Consider the following 19,897-nt stretch of genomic DNA (forward strand, 5'->3'; position numbering starts at 1 on the left):
TACATGTCACTTGTAGCAATTAAAATAGAGAAAAAAATAAAGGACAATAAAATAAGTTATATTATAAATTAGTCATAATATTCTATTCATTTTGAAGAGTAACTATAAATATGAGATTGTCCACTGAATGTTCAGTAATCAGTGACAAAGACATCCTAATGACAACCAAGAAAACTTTCCTGGTAATATGTAGTAAGAAGGACTTTTAAATTCATAATCTATTGTTATTTTAGTAACAACTCTCTTTAATGATTTATAGAATTTCAACAATAAACTTCCAAAAAGGATTCACACAGTTCAAAATAAATACAGTATTAAAGCAAATACTTCATTAAATAACTCAACTCAAAATTTATAAAACCATTCAAGACATAACCAAATAAAATAGACATTATCAAGTGACCTAGGAAATTATATTTTTTCATTATAATAATTTATGATACAGTGAATATGGTGGCCAAATGTCCCTTTATGAGCTGGAGAGACAGAACAGCTGATAGGATTCTTGCGTTGAGCACTGGCACCAAATGTAACTTCCCAAGCATATCCAGGAGTAATCTCTAGCAATTGTCTATTTTTTTGGCCTTTTTATTTTTAATGCTATCTACAAATGAGATACTCAATATTTATCTTACTCCCTTTGACTTATTTCTCTGAGCACGACATCCTCCAGTTTTATTCATGTTGTAGCAAAACACGAGGCCGTCATGTCTTTTAGTAGTTGAATCTTAATTGATTAGATATATACATCACAATTCTTTATCCACACAACTGTCATTGGTCACTTAGATTGTTTCCATATTTTGACTATTATAAATAACATTGCAAGAAACATGTAAATAAAAACACCATAAAATGTTTTTGAGTTCTTAGATACCTAGAATAGAATTAATGCAACATATAAAAGTTCTATGTTTAAATTTTAAAAGAACTATGTAGACTGTTTTCCATAGAAACTAAATCAATTTACATTCCCTCAAACAGTGAATGAAGGTTGATTGCTTCTATAGCTGTCAGCAGTTTTCCTATTCATTTTTATATAGGTCGTCTCACCAATGTGCAGTGATATCTCAATGTCAATTTTGTTTGTATTTACCTATAACCAGTGGTGATGAACTTTATTTTTTCATTATTTATGTCTTCTTGAAAGAAGTGGTTGATCTGTTTTTCTCCACATTTTGGATGGTGATGCCTGATTTTGTAACTGAATTATAGGAATGCTTAATCAATCTGGAATTAGCTCTTTGTCAGAAGAAGAATGTGCACATGTTTTCTCCCATTCATGGCTGTTCTTTAATTCAAGTGATAACTTGTTTCACTGTACAGTAACATTTTAGTTTGATATAGTTCCATTTATTTATTTCATTTTGTTTCCCGTATTGAAGTTGAATCTCTTAAATATACCACCAAGAGAAGCATTTTGAACGATCTCCACTGAAGCTGAATCTCATATATACCACCAATTTTTAATGGTGGTATATAAAAGAGGGGCAGTTCACTTGTCCCTGAAGCTGGAATAAGTTTCATCATGCCTTATACCGGCATATAAAATGACTCCTGACTTTTAGGAAGTTTTTCATATGTTGAAGGGTCGCCTTATATGCCGGAAAATATGGGATATCTGTGTTTTATTCTTGTCCATTAGCATATATTTGAATCTAACATCAATTTTTTGTTTTGTTTCATTTTGGGACCATAACCAGCTGTGCTTGGGGCTGAATCCTGGCTCTGTGTGTCTGGTATCATTCCTTAAAGGGCTCTGGGCACTGTGCAGGGGATATAATCCCACATGCAAGGCAAGTGCTCTACCTGCTGAACAATCATTTCTAGCTCTAACATAAAACGTTTAAAAACTGTGAAATAGGGCCCGGAGAGATAGCACGGCGGTGTTTGCCTTGCAAGCAGCAGATCCAGGACCTAAGGTGGTTGGTTCGAATCCCGGTGTCCCATATGGTCCCCCGTGCCTACCAGGAGCTATTTCTGAGCAGACAGCAAGGAGTAACCCCTGAGCAATGCCGGGTGTGGCCCAAAACCCAAAAACCAAACAAACAAACAAACAAAACTGTGAAATAGATTTTTGTATATTAATTTTTTTCAACTTAAAATTTATTAGATTAATTTATTATTATATTTTTGTAGAGATTTTGGAGCTTTCCTGGTACGTTATCATGTCTTTTACTTAAATTATGATCATTTCATTTCTTTTTCAATTTAAACATGTCAAGGACACAGAGAGATAGTATAGTGCAATTGCTTCATCTTTAATCATAGCCATGAGTGATTCCTGAGGACAAAGCCAGGAGTACACCTTGAACACAGCTCTGTGAACCATCCAAAAAACAAAAAACAAACAAACAAACAAACAAATCAAAAATTATAATAATTTATTTTTCTCGCCTAAATGCTATGCTTAAGATTTCCAGTACTGGGGCCGGAGAGATAGCATGAAGGTAGGACATTTGCCTTGCATGCAGAAAGAAGGTGGTTCAAATCTCGGCATCCCAGATGGTCCCCCAGCCTCACAAGAGCGATTTCTGAGCACAGAGCCAGGGGTAACCCCTGAGTGCTGCTGGGTGTGACCCAAAAACAAACAAACAAACAAACAAACAAATAAATAAATAAATAAATAAATAAATAAAACAAGGTTTACAGTACTGTGTTGGATTATAGCAGTGAGTACTAACAACCTTGTCTTGTCACTGATATTAGTTATAAGTCTTTTATTTTTAATATACTGAATATGATTTTATCTATGGGTTCATTAGGTCATAAAAACTATTCTTAGTTTTTTTGAGGAATCTCCATAAAATAATGTTCTCCACAAAGCCTAAACAAGATAATATTCCCACTACAGTGCATAGAGTTCATTTTTCATCATAACTCTGTTAGCAAAGGTTATTTATATGGTTTCTGATAAGTGCCATAGTCATGTAAGGTGATATCAAATATCATCTTAATTTTGGTTTTCATAGTAACAAGTGATAATGAACATTTTTCATATGCCTGTTGGCCATCTATGTATCTTTTAAGGAGAGTCTGTGTGTTTACTGTCCCAATTTTAATATGATTATTTAATTCATTGACATTAACCTTTAGGAGTACTTTGTATATTTAAATATTAATTCTTTATTTGACATATTGTGTGCATTTTCTCACAATCACTAGGGTGCTTTAATGTTAGCACTTTTCTTATTCTATGCAGAAATATTTTAATTTGATATAGTCCCATTTGTTTATTTTTGCTTTCATTTTATTTGCTAATGGCATTGTATTGTTGAGTATACTTTTTTATTTTTATTTTTTGCTTTTTGGGCCATATCCAGTGATACTCAGGGGTTACTCCTGGCTATGCGCTCATAAATCGCTCCTGGCTTAAGGACCATATGGGATATCGGAGGATCAAACCATGGTCCATCCTAGGTTAGCTGCATGCAAGGCAAATAAATGCCCTACCACTTGTGCTGCTCCATCCCCTGAATATACTTTTGATATTCAAAACCTGGAGCATTTTTATATATTTTCCAATGTAACCTTATAGAATATGGTCTAATATAAAGGTATTTGATACACTTTGAATTGACTTTTAAGGTGAGATACATACCTGGTCCCATTATTTGCCATGTAGCCACAATTTTCCAAATCATTGTTTAAAAGACTATCTTGAGGACATTTGATGAAGCTACCTCCTGTGTTATAAATTAGTTGATCATATATTGGATATTTGGCTCTGACTCATGGGTCTAACAGTCCTTATTCCAGTACCATATTACTTTGCTTACTATTCTTTCTTTTGTTTTGTTTTTGGGCCACACCCGGCGTTGCTCAGGGGTTATTCCTGACTGTCTGTTCAGAAATAGCTCCTGGTAGGCACAGGGGACCATATGGGACACCGGGATTTGAACCAACCACCTTAGGACCTGGATTGGCTGCTTGCAAGGCAAACACCACTGTGCTATTTCTCCGGCCCTTTGCTTACTATTCTTAAGGCAGTTTCAAGTCAGGAAAAACAATATCTCCCATTTTCTCTTTTCTCAGATGGATTTGGTTCTTTGGGGTGTTTTATGTTTCCATATTTCCATACTAATTTTATCAGTGCCTATTTTAAGTCCTTGAAGAATGTCATCAGGATTTTGATGAGCATTGCATTGAATCTAGATAAAATGGACATGTTCCCAATATTGGTTCTTATAACACATCAACATGGATTATTTCATCATTTCTTCATCTAGAAATCTGCCTCTGGCATAATTGTCTCAGAAGAATAAAAGAGGGGCCGGCGAGGTGGCGCTAGAGGTAAGGTGTCTGCCTTGCAAGCGCTAGCCAAGGAAGGACTGTGGTTCGATCCCCCGGCGTCCCATATGGTCCCCCCAAGCCAGGGGCAATTTCTGAGCATTTAGCCAGGAGTAACCCCTGAGCATCAAACGGGTGTGGCCTGAAAAACCAAAAAAAAAAAAAAAAGAAGAAGAAGAAGAATAAAAGAAAGTGTCTCCCAGTAGGGATGTAAGAGACCACTAAGTTTGTTGTGAGATGTTTTTGGTTTACCTCTCAATTTTCCAAGGTAAGGTTCCACAGTCCTTAGCAATCTCTCCCTATTTGTTGAACTGTTGGTTGCTACCCCAACTTACTTTCCTTTACTATGCCAGTATTCCAGTCTGTTATGTGAGATGTTAGGATTCCTATCCTGGAATCTATTTTGGAAATTTTATTCTGGAAATGGCATCTGTACTCCCTTGTTTTGGTTTTGGAGCAGCCAAACATAGGTTTTTGTATCTTGCAGAACTTTTGGTTTAGATTTTAGTTTTGTGATGAATAAGAGTAAAATGCAACACAAACTCTCCCTATTTGGTCATTCTTGACTCTGCCCTGATTTCAAGTATATCTCTAAATAAATCCAGTCTTAATTTCAAAGACAAATGTCCAATGATAATCTTATGTGATAATTAATGAAAGGATAAAATAGTACATCATTTTCTTCAAAATGTTAATAACATAAAGGTAGCATTTAATTTTTAAATGTATGATTTTATCTTAATCAAGGACTCTAGTACTGTATTTTATTTGGATCAAGGCCAATATTTCTTTATTATTTAATTGCATGAAACAGGTTTCATCATAAATGCCTTTAATTTCATCAGGATACCTTTCTTCCAAATAAAATGGGTTTATATTTTAACATGATAATCACAACTATAAAAACAATTTTTACAATATACTTGAATATATGACTGTGTTTTAGATATGAACTAATTTTGTGATATTGTTTTATCCTGTGACACAAGTTAATAGTTTATTTACTTTTAATAAAACTAAATTATGTTCACCTTAATTCTCTTTTCAAGATATTCAACTCTATTTTAATTCCTTTTTCTACTAATATAAACATACTATTTTTAAGAAAACTTTCAACAAGATTAAGTAATGTATTTTAACCTCTATGATATTGGACACACTTATTTTAAAATTTCAATTACAATTCTATTTTTTTTTTTTTTGGTTTTTTGGGTCACACCCGGCGGTGCTCAGGGGTTACTCCTGGCTGTCTGCTCAGAAATAGCTCCTGGCAGGCACGGGGGACCATATGGGACACCGGGATTCGAACCAACCACCTTTGGTCCTGGATCAGCTGCTTGCAAGGCAAACGCCGCTGTGCTATCTCTCCGGGCCCAATTACAATTCTATTTGCTTTGTAGAGTTACTATCTGCCAAACATCTGAGATTGGTTTGGGGCTCCAGCTGGCTATGATCAGAATTTACTCCTGTCTCTGTACTCAAGGATCACTCCTGATGGGGAGGGGGGTGCAATTTGGAGAGGGTTGAAAAGATAATACCATACATCAAACCCAGCAAGCCATCAGCAAAGCACCCTAACTGCTACACTATTGCTCTGGTCCCCCAAATACACATTTTTTTATTTTTTAACTTTGAGGCCATACCTAGCAGCCCTCAGGGTTTAGTCCTGGTTCTGTGCTCAGAAATTACTCATGGCAGGCTCGAGGACCATATGGGATACCAGGAATTGAACCCAGATCAGATGCATGCAAAACAAATGCCCTTCCATTTGAGCTATCACTCTGCTCACCCCAATACATAATTTTTAGGTAAATAAAACTTATATGTCCTAGAAGAGAAAGAAATGCATGGTCATTGCACTGGAAAAAAAGTACCACATATAATTTTTAATATATTTATAAAAAACAAATATGTTTAAGTAATCAAAAAAAAGCACATCTCAACTATTTAGTGTGGAAATCATTGCATTCACTAACGTAGTGCAAACATAATATGCCTTTAAAATACTGTATTTCAAAACAAAATAAAGATTAAAATCCTTGGAATAAAACATAATGCCTAATTCATTTTTAGTTCTAAAAATTTGCATATATCTTTAAAGAATCATTTGTGATGAGGTTGCACAGAAATTTAAAAGTTCATAGTACCCTATGATTCTTAAAATGAGTATTAGAATATAGTATATATATATATATATATATATATATATATAGTATTAGAAGATTACTTTTACTATTTATACTTTCCCATTCCATCATTACAAGGAACAGTAAGTGACAGTTGCCAAACTAGACTATAAAATAAAAGGTCTTCTGGAAATCCAGAATTAAAAAACTGTAAGAACTAAGTTTTCTGTTAAATGTTATAATAAGTATTATATATAAATATAGTTTTGTTTCAGGGCCACATACATAATGTATTTGTTCTCAGTAATTACTCCTTATTCTGTGCTCTGGGATCAATTCTTGCAGTGTTTTGTGGACCATATGTGGAACTGGAGATAGAATTCAGGTCGGAATCTTCTTATAAGGCAAGTAAGTGCCTTACTAGCTGTACTACCTCTCCATTCCTCTTTAAGGAAAAAAGTCTATTAAATGTGAAATGTGTTAGTATTAAATAAAATTTCGGTATCATATGTAACTCTATATAGTTGCAAATAATGTATATTTTGGTAATTGAACTAAATGTATAACACAAAAGTTGTTTCTGAAATACAGGTTGTACACAAATTTAGCTTTCCCTTCTCTTCCCTTCTCTTAAAATTTCTAAAATGATAGAGCATTAAATATAGAATTTAAAAAGTAATTCTGGGAGGCATCTCTTTACCTTACTTGAAGCTGTAGTATGAAATCATAGCAATCAAAACAGCATGGTATTGACACAAAGACAACTTTCAGACCAATGGGTAAGAATAGAATAACCAGTGACAAATCCCCAAGTTTATGTTCAATTAATCCTTAACAAAGGAGCTGAGAATATAAAATAGAATATATGAACATGAAATAGAAACATGAGAACATGAAATAGAATAAAGTCAGCTTCTTCAATAAAATGGTATTGGGACAATTGGATAACCACGTGTAAGAAATAAAAGTTGGATCCATATATCACTCCTTCCGCAAAAGTCAATTTAAAGTGAATCAAAGGTGTTGAGATAAAACCTAAATCTATAAAGTACACTGAGGAAAACATAGGCAGAACACTCCACATTCTAGACTTGAATGGAATAGTCAACAATATGATGCCATTGGCAAGGGCTATACAATCAAATCTGAACAAACTGGACTACCTCAACTTCAAAGTTTCTGTATGGGAAAAGAAACACGAGCTAGAACTAAAAAACAGCTGAGTAGAAGAAAATATTTATAATTAACATAGTAGTTATTGATGTCTAAGTATTGATATCTAAGATATATAAAGTACTCATAATGGATCAGTCCACAAAATTCAAAAAATTCCATTAAAATAGGAAATTAATAAATAGAAATCTCTCTGAGGAAGACCAACAGATGGCCAACAGGCACATAAAAAATGTTTATCATTAGATGTCTTTAAGGAAATACAAATTAAGATGAGATATTAAATAAATTATCTTCTTACACCAGTGAGGATTGCACAAATCAAAAACATTGGGAACAATTTGTATTAGCAGAGATGTGGTAAAAAATAACTCTCACCCATTGCTGGGTTGAATGCTGTTTGGTCCAACCCCTATGGAAGGCTCTAGGTAAAGTCAGAAATGAACTGCCATATGGTCCATCAATCTGCTCTTGGGTATCTCTCCCCAGGACATAAAAATTTCATCCAAAAGGATATAGCACTTCACTATTCATTGCAGTACTCAGTACAGTAATATGTGTTGGAATCAATCAACAACAAATGAGTGAATAATGAAAATGTGGAACATACATACAGTAGAATATTACATAGCTGTAAGGAATGATGCAATTATGCAATTTGCTGTAACATGGATGGAACTGGAAGATAAGTTAAATAAGCCAGAAGAAGAATAGATACAAGATATTATCACTGATATGTGGTATTTAAACTGTATGAAGACATGAAAGGCTTAAATGGAGGTTGTCAAGAACATTCTAGACCCTAGAAAATGGCTAGAAGAAAAAAATTGAGTGGAGGATGAGAAAAATACGTGTGAAATGATGGGGGACGGAGACAAGAGATTTCAAGAGCACTGGTGATGTTTAGAAAGGACAAAATTAAATATTCAAGCCAGAGTCCACAACAATGAAATTATGAGACCCAAACTTAAGCAAACTTAAAAAGGTGACAGTTATGATGGTAGACTGGGGTGGGGGTTGATTACATGGGGTGATCTCTGGGAATATTGAAGGAAAGTAGTTGTCACTATGCTGGGATTAGTCCGAAAACATTGTATGTTTATTTTTTTATTTTATATACATATATAAATCTTTATTTAAGCATCATGCTGACAAGCATGTTCGTAGTTGGGTTTCAATCATAAACAGAATACCCTCCTTCAGAAGTATGTTTAACTCCTTACTATAAATAACATTGTAAATTATAATGGTTTCAATAAAAAATAAGAAAGCAAACTTTTTGCTAATTTTAACCTAATATTAACATAGATATTCAGAGAAAATTATTTAACAAGTTATTGCTTTAGTAAGAATTTTAATAAAAAATATTTAAGTCATAACTTTGGGTGTGGCCCCAAAACAAAAAAATTGTTATGCTATAGAAGAAATGTGTCTATTGTAATAGAAAAGCAATCCAAAAATTTTTGTTTTTAAAAAATAATTTTGCTTTGTTCATATATTCTCATATACACTGGAGTTTGAGCTTCTTTAAATAATAAAAACAATTAACAGATTTTATATATAATCATATACAATATATAAGGCTATTTTGTAGTTTAAAATAAGCTTCTCATCATTTTACCTATATTTTACTTAATATTTATCACAGAAATCTTTTCAGAGCAATTTATATTGATACCTAAAATACATAGCCACCAAATACATTTAGAAAACATATGGTTATCTTCTAATTTTTTTGTTTAGTTGGTTTGCTTTGGGGCAACACAGGGCTGTGTTCTCAGTTACTCCAGCCTCTATGCTCAGAAATCACTCCTGGAAGGCTCAGGGGACCATGACAGATGCTGAGGATTAAATCCAGGTTTGTCCCAAGTCAGCTGCATGCAAGGCAAACACCCTACCTGCTGTGCTATTGTTCCAGCCCTATCTTCTAGTTTTCTTTATGACAATGAATGATAAATTTACTTGCATTTATTTTATTTATGTGAACAACTCACTTTGTTTTGGTCTGGGCCCAAATCCCAAGAATCTCTAATATTACTCCTGGCACTGATCCCAGAGGTCACTGCTGGGGCTCTATCGGGAGTTCTGGGGATTGAACCTATTTAAGCCTCGTGCAAGGCATATGCCCTATCTGCTGTACTATCACTTCAGCTCCTATCAACAACTCTTTTGAAAACAATATTAGAATTCAATATTAATGAGGGGCCCGGAGAGATAGCACAGCAGTGTTTGCCTTGCAAGCAGCCGATCCAGGACCAAAGGTGGTTGGTTCAAATCCCGGTGTCCCAAAAGGTTCCCTTGTGCCTTCCAGGAGCTATTTCTGAGCAGACAGCCAGGAGTAATCCCTGAGCATCACCGGGTGTGGCCCAAACCCCCACCCCCCCCAAAAAAAAACCGAAAAAAAAAAGGGCCGGGTAGGTGGCGCTGGAGGTAAGGTGTCTGCCTTGCAAGCGCTAGCCAAGGAAGGACCGCGGTTCGATCCCCCGGCGTCCCATATGGTCCCCCCAAGCCAGGGGCGATTTCTGAGCACATAGCCAGGAGTAACCCCTGAGCATCAAACGGGTGTGGCCCAAAAACCAAAAAAAAAAAAATTCAATATTAATGCATATATAAAATCAAGTTTGAGATACGTTAATAGAACTTTTTCTTTTGCGTTTCCATTTGAATAACATAGCCCGTATTTTGCCAGAGGCATCCATTAAACTCCTGGAAAATGAGAATTGTTATAGAATAAATGAAAAAAGAAAAATGATGTGCATATGCAGCATTCTAGAGCAAAAGTGGGATTTTTAGAGTCTACAGAAAGGGATTTTTATAGAAATAATAAAGAGGAAGAAACTATATACAGATTTCTTCAGCAATTGGATTTTCGAGAACACGGTTAAACAATATTCCTAGGCAGCTGCCCTGAGAGCTTGCGGCAATTCAGCTCTGTGTGATCTAGGGAGGTGAAGGGCACATAGTAATAAAGCATGGTGCTAACTGAGTAAATGGGTGATGTCAAGATTCCATACTTAGAGCTAATAAAATATAAACCATGCACTCCAGGTGTTTGGTATGAAGATGAACACTGGATCTCCCTGGGCCAGTGGCTCATTCCCTTTTTGCTATTCCCTTTCATAAATTGGGGTTCTGTAAATTAGTGAGATATGGTTATGGGGAGTATTCAGTTATGGTGGCAAACATGAATAACAGAACTTAGCAACTCTTTCTCTAAAAAGTCAACGAGTGAGGAAAGAAAGAAATTCAGCTTTCCAAAAGCCTTAAACAAGACTTAGGAGACCTCAACTGTTGCCACATGGAATCCAGGTCAAAGCAGGGAATGAAAGATCACTTAGAAACAGGGTTCCAGGATAGCTCTTCAAGCTCAAGCTCAAACCTCAGTAATACTGAACACGCACGCGCACACACACACACACACACACACACACACACACACACTATACATATGGTGTATCATAAATTACTTATATATCCCCATGTTTATTTTTGTCTACCTAACTAATGTGTACTGAGAAACAAGGACGGGATGCTTTACAACTGTTAGGCTTCTGTTTATTCTAATCTCTCCTTTAGGTTCTGTTTTATTGATACTGTGCTGCATTATTTGGAATGTAGATTTTGATTCAGAATGTTGATCTTTAGTAAAATGCACTCTTTAATACTAAGAAGTATAATTTGTCTCCCTCAGTTCTTTTGCCTAAATTCTTCTTAGACTGAACCCCCTATTCTTTGTGGGAGTAGCCAACACCCAAAAGTAATCAATTTACTCCTACATTTGTGCTCAGGGATCACTCCTGGAAGTGCTCAAAGAACGATGTGGAGTGCCAGGAAGAGAACCTGGGTCAGCCATGTGCAAGATAAGCACCTTCTCCACTGTACTACTGCTCCAGTCACTAGGTATATATATTTTGTTGTTGTTTTGGGGCCACACCCAGCAACACTCAGGTTCTTTTCTGGCTCTGCACTTAGGCATCACTCCTGGCGAGTTCAGACCATATAGGATGCCAGGGATCAAACTGGGTTGACTGTGTGCAAGAGCAACACCTTACCTGCTATCTAAATTTTGGGCTGCGTTTTTCATAAACTAAGAAAATAAAAAGTAGTTGAATGAATATTATATGTAAATAACCAAAATAAATCGGGGGAACATCTGGATAGGGCCTAGGAAATAGGTGTTACTGGAAAGAGAAAAGAGGAAATCAGAAACAGATATAAAACATGTTCATATCACTACTTTTTGCATTTCTCTCATCAAAGGACATGTGGTGGGTATAGTTATAAGAAGACCAAAATAGCAATTTCTATCTTACTTTGGATGATCGGAAGGTAAAGGCTGTTGATTTTACATCAGCTTTTTCTTTGTCCATTAGTAGAAGATTTTTGTCTTCCATGAGGCTCAAGTATTTTCCTGTTGTGACATGTCGTAGTCGGAAAGGCTGGCCCCATCTTATGTGGCTTCCACTCCACCTGACAAAAGCAACATATCCACAATCATGGAGAAATCACAAGTAAAGTATATTAGACAGAACTAGAGTGACAACTCAAAGAAAAAGCCCATGCTTTGTTTGCAGAAGACCTACGTTTGACTATCAACATAGCATGTTCCTTGGACACTGATAAGAGGTTATATTTGACCCTGAGTACTGTTGGGAGATTCTAGAATACTGTGTCAACAATAGTTCCTGAGGCCCAAGCAGGTAGGTTGTTTCCTTTGCATGTGGGTTTGATCCTTGGTATCCCATGTGGTCCCTCGAGCGTCACCAGGAGTGATTCCTGAGTGCAGAGCCAGGAGTAAACCTGGGCACCATTTGGTGTGGCACCAAAAGTAAGAAACAACCAACCAAACAAAAAAGAATAGGCCTGAGCACTGCCAGGTATGTATGAACTAAAATTAACATTACATCTTTACATTTAAAAATAAAATAAAGAGGCTGGAGCCGTGGCACAAGAGGCAAGTGGTAAAGTGCCTGCCTTGTGTATGCTAGCCTAGGACAGAACATGGTTCGATCCCCCAGCATCCCATATGGTCCCTAAGCCAGGAGCAATTTCTGAGTGCACAGCCAGGAGTTAACCCTGAGCGTCAACAGATGTGCCCCTCCCAAAATAACCTTAATAAATAAAAATAAAATAAATATGTCAATCAGAACAAAGGGTTTTTTTTTTAATATTAGTGGCCTATTTTTATTTTATTAAAATAATTATGATCTGCAAAGTCCTTCATAGTTGAATTTCAGATATACAGTGAATCTGGGCTATTCCCACCATAGTGTCAAGCTTCCTTCACCAATAATCCCAGAGTTTATCTGATATCACCACCCTCTGTCCCCAAGGCCTGTCAGTTAAGGTCCTTTAAAATCCTTTTATTCTATTTTTTTTGGGGGGGGGGATTCATACCCAACAGCGCTCAGGTTTACTTTTGGCTCTGTGCTCAGAAATCAGTCCTGGCAGACACGGGGACCATATGGGTTATGGGATGCCAGGATTCGAACCATCATCTGTCCTGGATCGAATGCGTGCAAGGCAAACGCCCTACCGCTGTGCTATTTCTACAGCCCCTAAAATCCTTTTATTCTATAAACTGAAATTACTTTCTTTATGAAAGTAAAATTTTTCCTTAATAAATGAGAACTCAATTTATATTATTTCCCTCATCTGGATTTTTATATCAAATATAAAAAAGGAAAATTAACAAAATCATAAGGTAGTAAACTCATTTTTCCATACATTTCTTTATGAAGATAACTAATTTGGACAATATCCTCACAAAGATAGCCACATAATGCCTTTATCTATTAGTGATTATCTACAGTATGATAATAATCACATGTAATTCTTTACCAAAAGTAGGGTATTAAAGCATTTCTGTTAATAAACTTTGTTTAGACTCCATTATTATAGGAAGCATTTGGGTATTTCTATTGGAATAGCTTTCTAAATAATGAGTCATCTTGCTAATCTTTATAAAATTTATATTTTCAGGGACTGGAGAAATAGTACAGTGGGTAGGGTATTTACCTGGAATGCAACTGATGTGGGTTCAATTCTTTGCACCCCATATGGTCCCACAGCAAAAAGTGATCCCTTAGCACACTGTCAAAAGTAAGCCCACAGCACAGGGTGTGTAGTCCTCCCCCAAAAAAGACCAAAAAATTTTATATATAATAAATTCTAAAATATATAGCAATGGGACCATAAAAATAATTTTCTTTGGTGACACATTATATCTTAGCTATATTTATGTACTTTAAACTCATCTCAAAGGGAATGAAAAGTAATTTTTCATGATATATCAGCCCTCAATTTTGTTCAATTACAGTATATAAGAAATAAAAAGTTAAATAACCATGTGGCTTTTTATTACAATAAACATTTCCATTTTAGAAACTATTTCCAATGTTTTTACAGCCTTGAATGTAGGCAAAATAAATTTTTTCTATTAAACTTAGTTCAATGAACGAAAACTTAGTTATTAAAATTGTTATGATACTGAATAACTTTTTTGATACTGAGTATCTTCTTTTGTATTGTTTTTGGGCCGCACCCAGTGACACTCAGGGGTTACTCCTGGCTATATATGCTCTGAAATTACTCCTGGCTTGGGGGACCATATGGAACGTCGGGGATCGATCCTGGGTTCTTCCTAGGTTAGTTGCATGCAAGGCAAACGCCCTACTACTTGTGCCACCACTTTGGCCCTGATACTTAGTAACTCTTTAAAATGATATTTTTTCTGTCTTCCATAGAAAATACATAAGTTGCACTCCTTGACCTGTGCACAGACTGAGACCTCTAGATTTAGAGGTCTGTTTTTATCATCCAGATCGGAGCAGAAGTCTTCCATGTGGCACAAAAACACCAAGGGGAGAGTAAATGAACGTGAAAGGAGTCTATAGATAATCCCATGACAATATATTCCAAGGGAGAGAAACCCTGTATCTCTTAGGCCAAGGGAATTCCTGTTTTTTCTTTTTCTTTTTTTTTTTTTTTTTTTGGTTTTTGGGTCACACCCGGCGGTACTCAGGGGTTACTTCTGGCTGTCTGCTCAGAAATAGCTCCTGGCAGGCACGGGGGACCATATGGGACACCGGGAATCGAACCAACCACCTTTGGTTCTGGATCGGCTGCTTGCAAGGCAAATGCTGCTGTGCTATCTCTCCGGGCCCGGGAATTCCTGTTTCAGATGACCCCAATATTTAATGTGCCTATGCAGGGAGGGTGGAGACAAAAAACACTAAATAATCCTTTTTTTTTTATTTTTATTAGTATCTTTTTATCTAGTTTTTGTCAATTTCTTTGGGCTGGGGTAGATATTGAAGTAGTTGTCCATTTTTTTTAACTATATATTTACTTTTTTTTTTCTTCTTTTCTCTTCTTCCTCTTTGCGCCTTGTCATATTTCCTATCTCAAGACCATGGCAACTATGTGGTGCATATTTTTAGTGCTGCAGTGCTCACTGGATATCTTATTTGATTCCTCTTTTTCAACTGTTGTGGTGTTTCACCTTCTTTCTTTCCCCTTCATCCCTCAAACCAAGAATGAGAGCCTCTAGAATAACTCTGCTCATAGTCGACATAGTTGATTTTTACCCCATTATATTATTTTTCTCTTCCTCAAACAAAACCACATAACTAGTCCTGCCTCCCAATTAGAGGGGGCAGTAATGGAGGCACCAAGACCAAACAGCTATAAGACCACTAAGTAATAAACTAGACACAGAAGGGACCACGCATTCTAGCAGCCACTGGGGGGGAGAGTGGAGGTTATGGGAGGCAGGATGGGAGCGGTTGTCGGAGGACCATTCGATGGTGGGAATTCCCCTGATTCAATGTAAATATGTACCTGGAATATTACTGTGAAAGATATGTAAGCCACTATAACTAAAATAAAAATTATAAAAAAAAGAAAATACATAACAAAATAGAATAATATATATAGCTTGGGGCTACATTTAAGAAAAGGTACAGTATTCCAAATATTATTAACTAACATTTGTAAATAAAACTCTATTATAAACACAAGCTGGAATAAGAAAAATAGCATTGATGTAAAAACTGCATATAAGACAAGTAAATGAAATGCAGCCTTATTTTTCATTTTAAAAAGCTAATTTTATTTGATTATCACATATTTCTGCATTTTCTATAAAACTAATAAGAAAGGGGGCCAGAGAGATAGCAAAGTAGTAGGGCATTTGCCTTGCATGTAGCCGACCGAAGATGGACCTAGGTTCGACTCCTGGCATCCAATATGGTTCTCGAGCCTGCCAGGAGCAATTTTTGAGCACAGAGCCAGGAGTAATCCCTGAGCGCCACCAGGTATCCCCCCCCCAAAAAAAAATAAAACTAAGAAGAAAAAAAGAAAAGAAAGTATGGGGTCAGGAGCCAAGAGATCTCAGATGCATTGGTGGAGGAAAAAAAAAAAGAACAGAACTAAATATCCAAGCCAAAAATCAATGACAAAAGAATCAAGAGACCTAAACTTTAACAATCTAAATTTAAATAGGTCTATTATACTGGCAGGCCTTGTTGGGTGAGATTGGTACTATAGGATACACTCTGGGAACTGTGGTGACGGGAGGTCAACACTGGTGATGGAAATGGCCCTGATTCACTGCATATCTGAAATTCCACTATGAAGGACTCTGTAGCTCACAATGGCTTCAATAAAATAAAAAATTTATTTAAAAAAAGCTGAAGTAGTTCAAACTCAACAGAATCTGGAAAAAAAAACAGAATAATTATAATTGTCATATTTACATGTAAGCCTCCACATTCATACCAAGAAAAGGCATAAATCAGTGGTTTTCTATCTTTTTCCTAAGAACTAGCACTATGTTAACACCAATATTTTTATGTTTTACAGTAGTAGAATAAATGAAAAGCACATGTGCAAATCAAAGAATCATACAGTAAAAGGAATTATCTTTTTCACATTTTGAAAATTAATTTATATTGTGACTTATTGCACCACTAGCTCCATCATTTTATACATTTCTTTTTTTTTTGTATTATGAGTAAGTTTATTCAAATACTCAAAGAAGAATTGGTGACATTGTTTTATAACATTTTTAAAAGTATTAAACAGAAAAGAAGTCTCCCTAACACCTTTTATGAAGCAAACATTATACTGATTCCCAAAGTTAAGATAAATCTAGAGGCCAGTCTAATTGATGAAAACTGATGCAAATATCCTCAATAAAATCTTAGCAAACTGAATCCAACAGTACATCAAAAGAAAATTTTATATAATGAACAAGTGGTTTTCATTCTAGTTTGAATTCATGGATGGTTCAATATACACAAATCAATTAACGTCATATAACACAGCTGTAAAAGAAAAGATAAAAATTATATAATCGTATCAATGGATGCAGAGATGATTTTGCTTTGAGATCAACTATATGACTGGCTGTGGGTAGTGAATGGGACTCACTGATTATTTGTCATCTGCCTTGATTCACTCCTAAAATAAAAATTGTCCATTAAAGGAGGCTGAAAGATTTGTAGCACAAATCTGAACTGATAAATAAAAGCTTTAAATATAGTCATGTAATGTGACACACAGCTCTGTATTCATTCTATTGAGGTTTTGCGAAGAATTTTTGCATCTATGTTCATCAAACAAAGATGACATAGACATAGACATAGACATAGATGGTCTACAGGTTTATTTTTGCGTGTCCTGTTCTCATCTGGTTTTAGGAGCAGAGAGTTTCTGGCCATGATAATATAATTGAAAGTATTCCTACCTTTCATTTATTGTAGAGTTCGTGAAACACAAACATCACATTTTCTTGAAACATTTGATAGAACTCACTAGTGATTTGGAGTTGGGTTTAATATTTACATGGATTTTAAATACTGTTTAATTTCTTTACTGATCTTTTTAAACTATCAATGTATTCCTCGATCAGACTTACAAGGGTACATGAGTCCAAAACTTGTCCATAGGCAGATTCATTTATTTGCATATAGATATCTCATTAGCTCAAAGTAGTCTACTGTTTTGTTTTTATATATCTGTTGTATTTGTGATTCCTCCTCCAAAATTTCAATTTTTTTAATTTATTTTTAAAAATTAATATTTTATTAAAGCACCATGATTTCCAACAGATCCTTAATTTTAATTGGTTAGAATACTACCTGCCTTCTATCATTGAATTATTCTATAGATCACTTGTATTCTGTGAGACAGTATGCATTCAAATGACTGAATGGGAAAGTAGCCCCTCCTCTCACTGACCATCAGACCAGATATACTATGTACTAATTCTATATATTAATGATTCAAATTTAAAGTTAATATAAATCACAAGCATCTGATTCAAATTTAAAGTTAAAATAAATCCCAAGCATCTGCCTTAAAACTTTAGACAAAAGATAATAGTAGAGGAGTGCAATCAAGATTATATTAACCAAAATGTGTGAAAATCTATGGAATAATATGGATTTATGTAAATACAGTTTATGAGTAATATTGATGAGAACCAAAACAAATACCGTATCCAATTTTTTTAGAATTCTTCATCCTTCTTTCTTTTCTATAAATTGAGAAAGATTCAGAGCCAATATTTCTCTCCAAAATTTCATTTTGTTAACACAGAATAATAAAAGTTAAGTATATCTATACACCTGCAAATGTTTAAATCTACTTTATGAAGGCAACAAGTTTATCTAAACTTTCCTTTATTTAATATTTGATCAGACACATGTTTGTCACTTCTCAAAACTACCAGTTTCATTACATATAAAAAGAGAAATAGTTGTATATATTGAAAACCCTTTCCCATTAATTGTCTGAATAAATAACCGGTTTTATATAAATTAAGAGAAATATTTGTATATATTCAATATCCTTTCTTACAAATTGTCTGAACAAATTATTAAGCAAATAAAAACTTTAAATTTATTCCATTTTTAATTTCTTTTTTAATTTCGTAAAGAAATGAAATTATAACAAACTTTACGTTTGGGGTGGTTTGGGCCACACCTGGTGACTCACAGGGGTTGTTCCTGGCATGGGGGACCATATGGGATGCCGGGGATCGAACAGAGGTCCATCTTTGGTCAGCTGCATACAAGACAATACCCTACCACTGGACTATCGCTCCTGCCCCAACAAACTTTACTTTTATGTATAAGAAGTGGCAAATGTTTTAATAGTTGGGAGTACTTCCATTGCATATAGAAGAAGTTAATACTGTTAATCACTATGGTGTTAAATCTGGACTTTTTAAAGGCACATCTATAACATCAATATATGAAAAATAATTCATACCATATTTTTGTGCATAGAATATGATTGAGTGAACAGGAAAAGTTTTCATCATTGAACATGGAGGATTGATTGGAATAAAATTCTTTCAAAAGAAATGAACAAGTATTCCAATGAAAAGAAAAATACTATTTTTACTGTTAAAGAACATGTTGAAGTACTATTAAAATTACTATTAAAAAGAATATAAATGTTTGCATGCTATAAGGGTACAACTTTAACGTAACACATTTATGTTAATGCACCAAAGTGTCAATATTTTACCACCACTAGGCACAGACCTCTTCCTATCCTCTCTTGCCTCATATCCTGGGTGCAACTTGGTAACTCCAGTTCTGTTTTCACAGTCTAAAGACATGTTCAAAAATGTGGTTTACACCATTTTTAAGAAAAGAGTACATCCTTTTTTGTGTTTCATTTGCTTGCTGGTTGGTAAACGTTGTATGCCATTTTGTTTCCGACATAGAAGCATGAATCAATAGTTTTAGAGTTATTCTATGTATTTGAAGCATGTGTCTATGAGAAGTTCTCTACTTACGCAACTCTTAGTGTCTCTAGTCTCCACAGGGAACGTGCATGAACAGATACAGCACCACCTTCATAGTGAACACTTCTGTCAAAAAAGAAAAAAAGTCCATTTCAAAATGTTTCATTCTTGGATTCTGTTGCTTAAGCCAACTAAAAGAAAAAGAAGTCTTTGGAAAAACAATTAGTAGCATTTTCTTTTTTTTAATTTTGTGGCATGTGTTTTAATTTAATTTATTTAAACACCTTGGTTTACAAACATGATTATGATTGGGTTTCAGTCATGTAAAGAACACCTCCTTCACCAGTGCCACATTCCCATCACCAATGTCCCAAATCTCCCTCCTCCCCACGCCATCCTCATCCTTGAATACCATTCACCCATTCTCTCTCCTCTCTTTTCTTCATTTCTCTCCCTTTCCCTTCCACAAGTAAAACTTTACATTTCTCATTTATATAGGTCCATACAAATACTTAGCTATGACTTCAATGGTAGTTTAATATGT

At 35.1% G+C, this 19,897-nt stretch overlaps 1 protein-coding gene across 1 annotated transcript in view; it reads right to left on the reverse strand.

The window, feature by feature from the left end:
* RYR2 (ryanodine receptor 2) overlaps positions 1-19,897 on the reverse strand; it is a 685,578-nt gene that overhangs the window by 369,494 nt on the left and 296,187 nt on the right. Inside the window, exons 11-12 of the mRNA XM_049789034.1 lie at positions 19,405-19,479; positions 11,903-12,059 (exon numbers count right to left, since the gene is read on the reverse strand). Coding sequence (XP_049644991.1) covers positions 11,903-12,059; positions 19,405-19,479 — 232 coding nt within the window. The remainder of the gene's footprint in view (positions 1-11,902; positions 12,060-19,404; positions 19,480-19,897) is intronic.

The sequence above is a fragment of the Suncus etruscus genome, chromosome 15, assembly GCF_024139225.1.
Source record: "Suncus etruscus isolate mSunEtr1 chromosome 15, mSunEtr1.pri.cur, whole genome shotgun sequence".
Lineage (NCBI taxonomy): Eukaryota > Metazoa > Chordata > Mammalia > Eulipotyphla > Soricidae > Suncus > Suncus etruscus.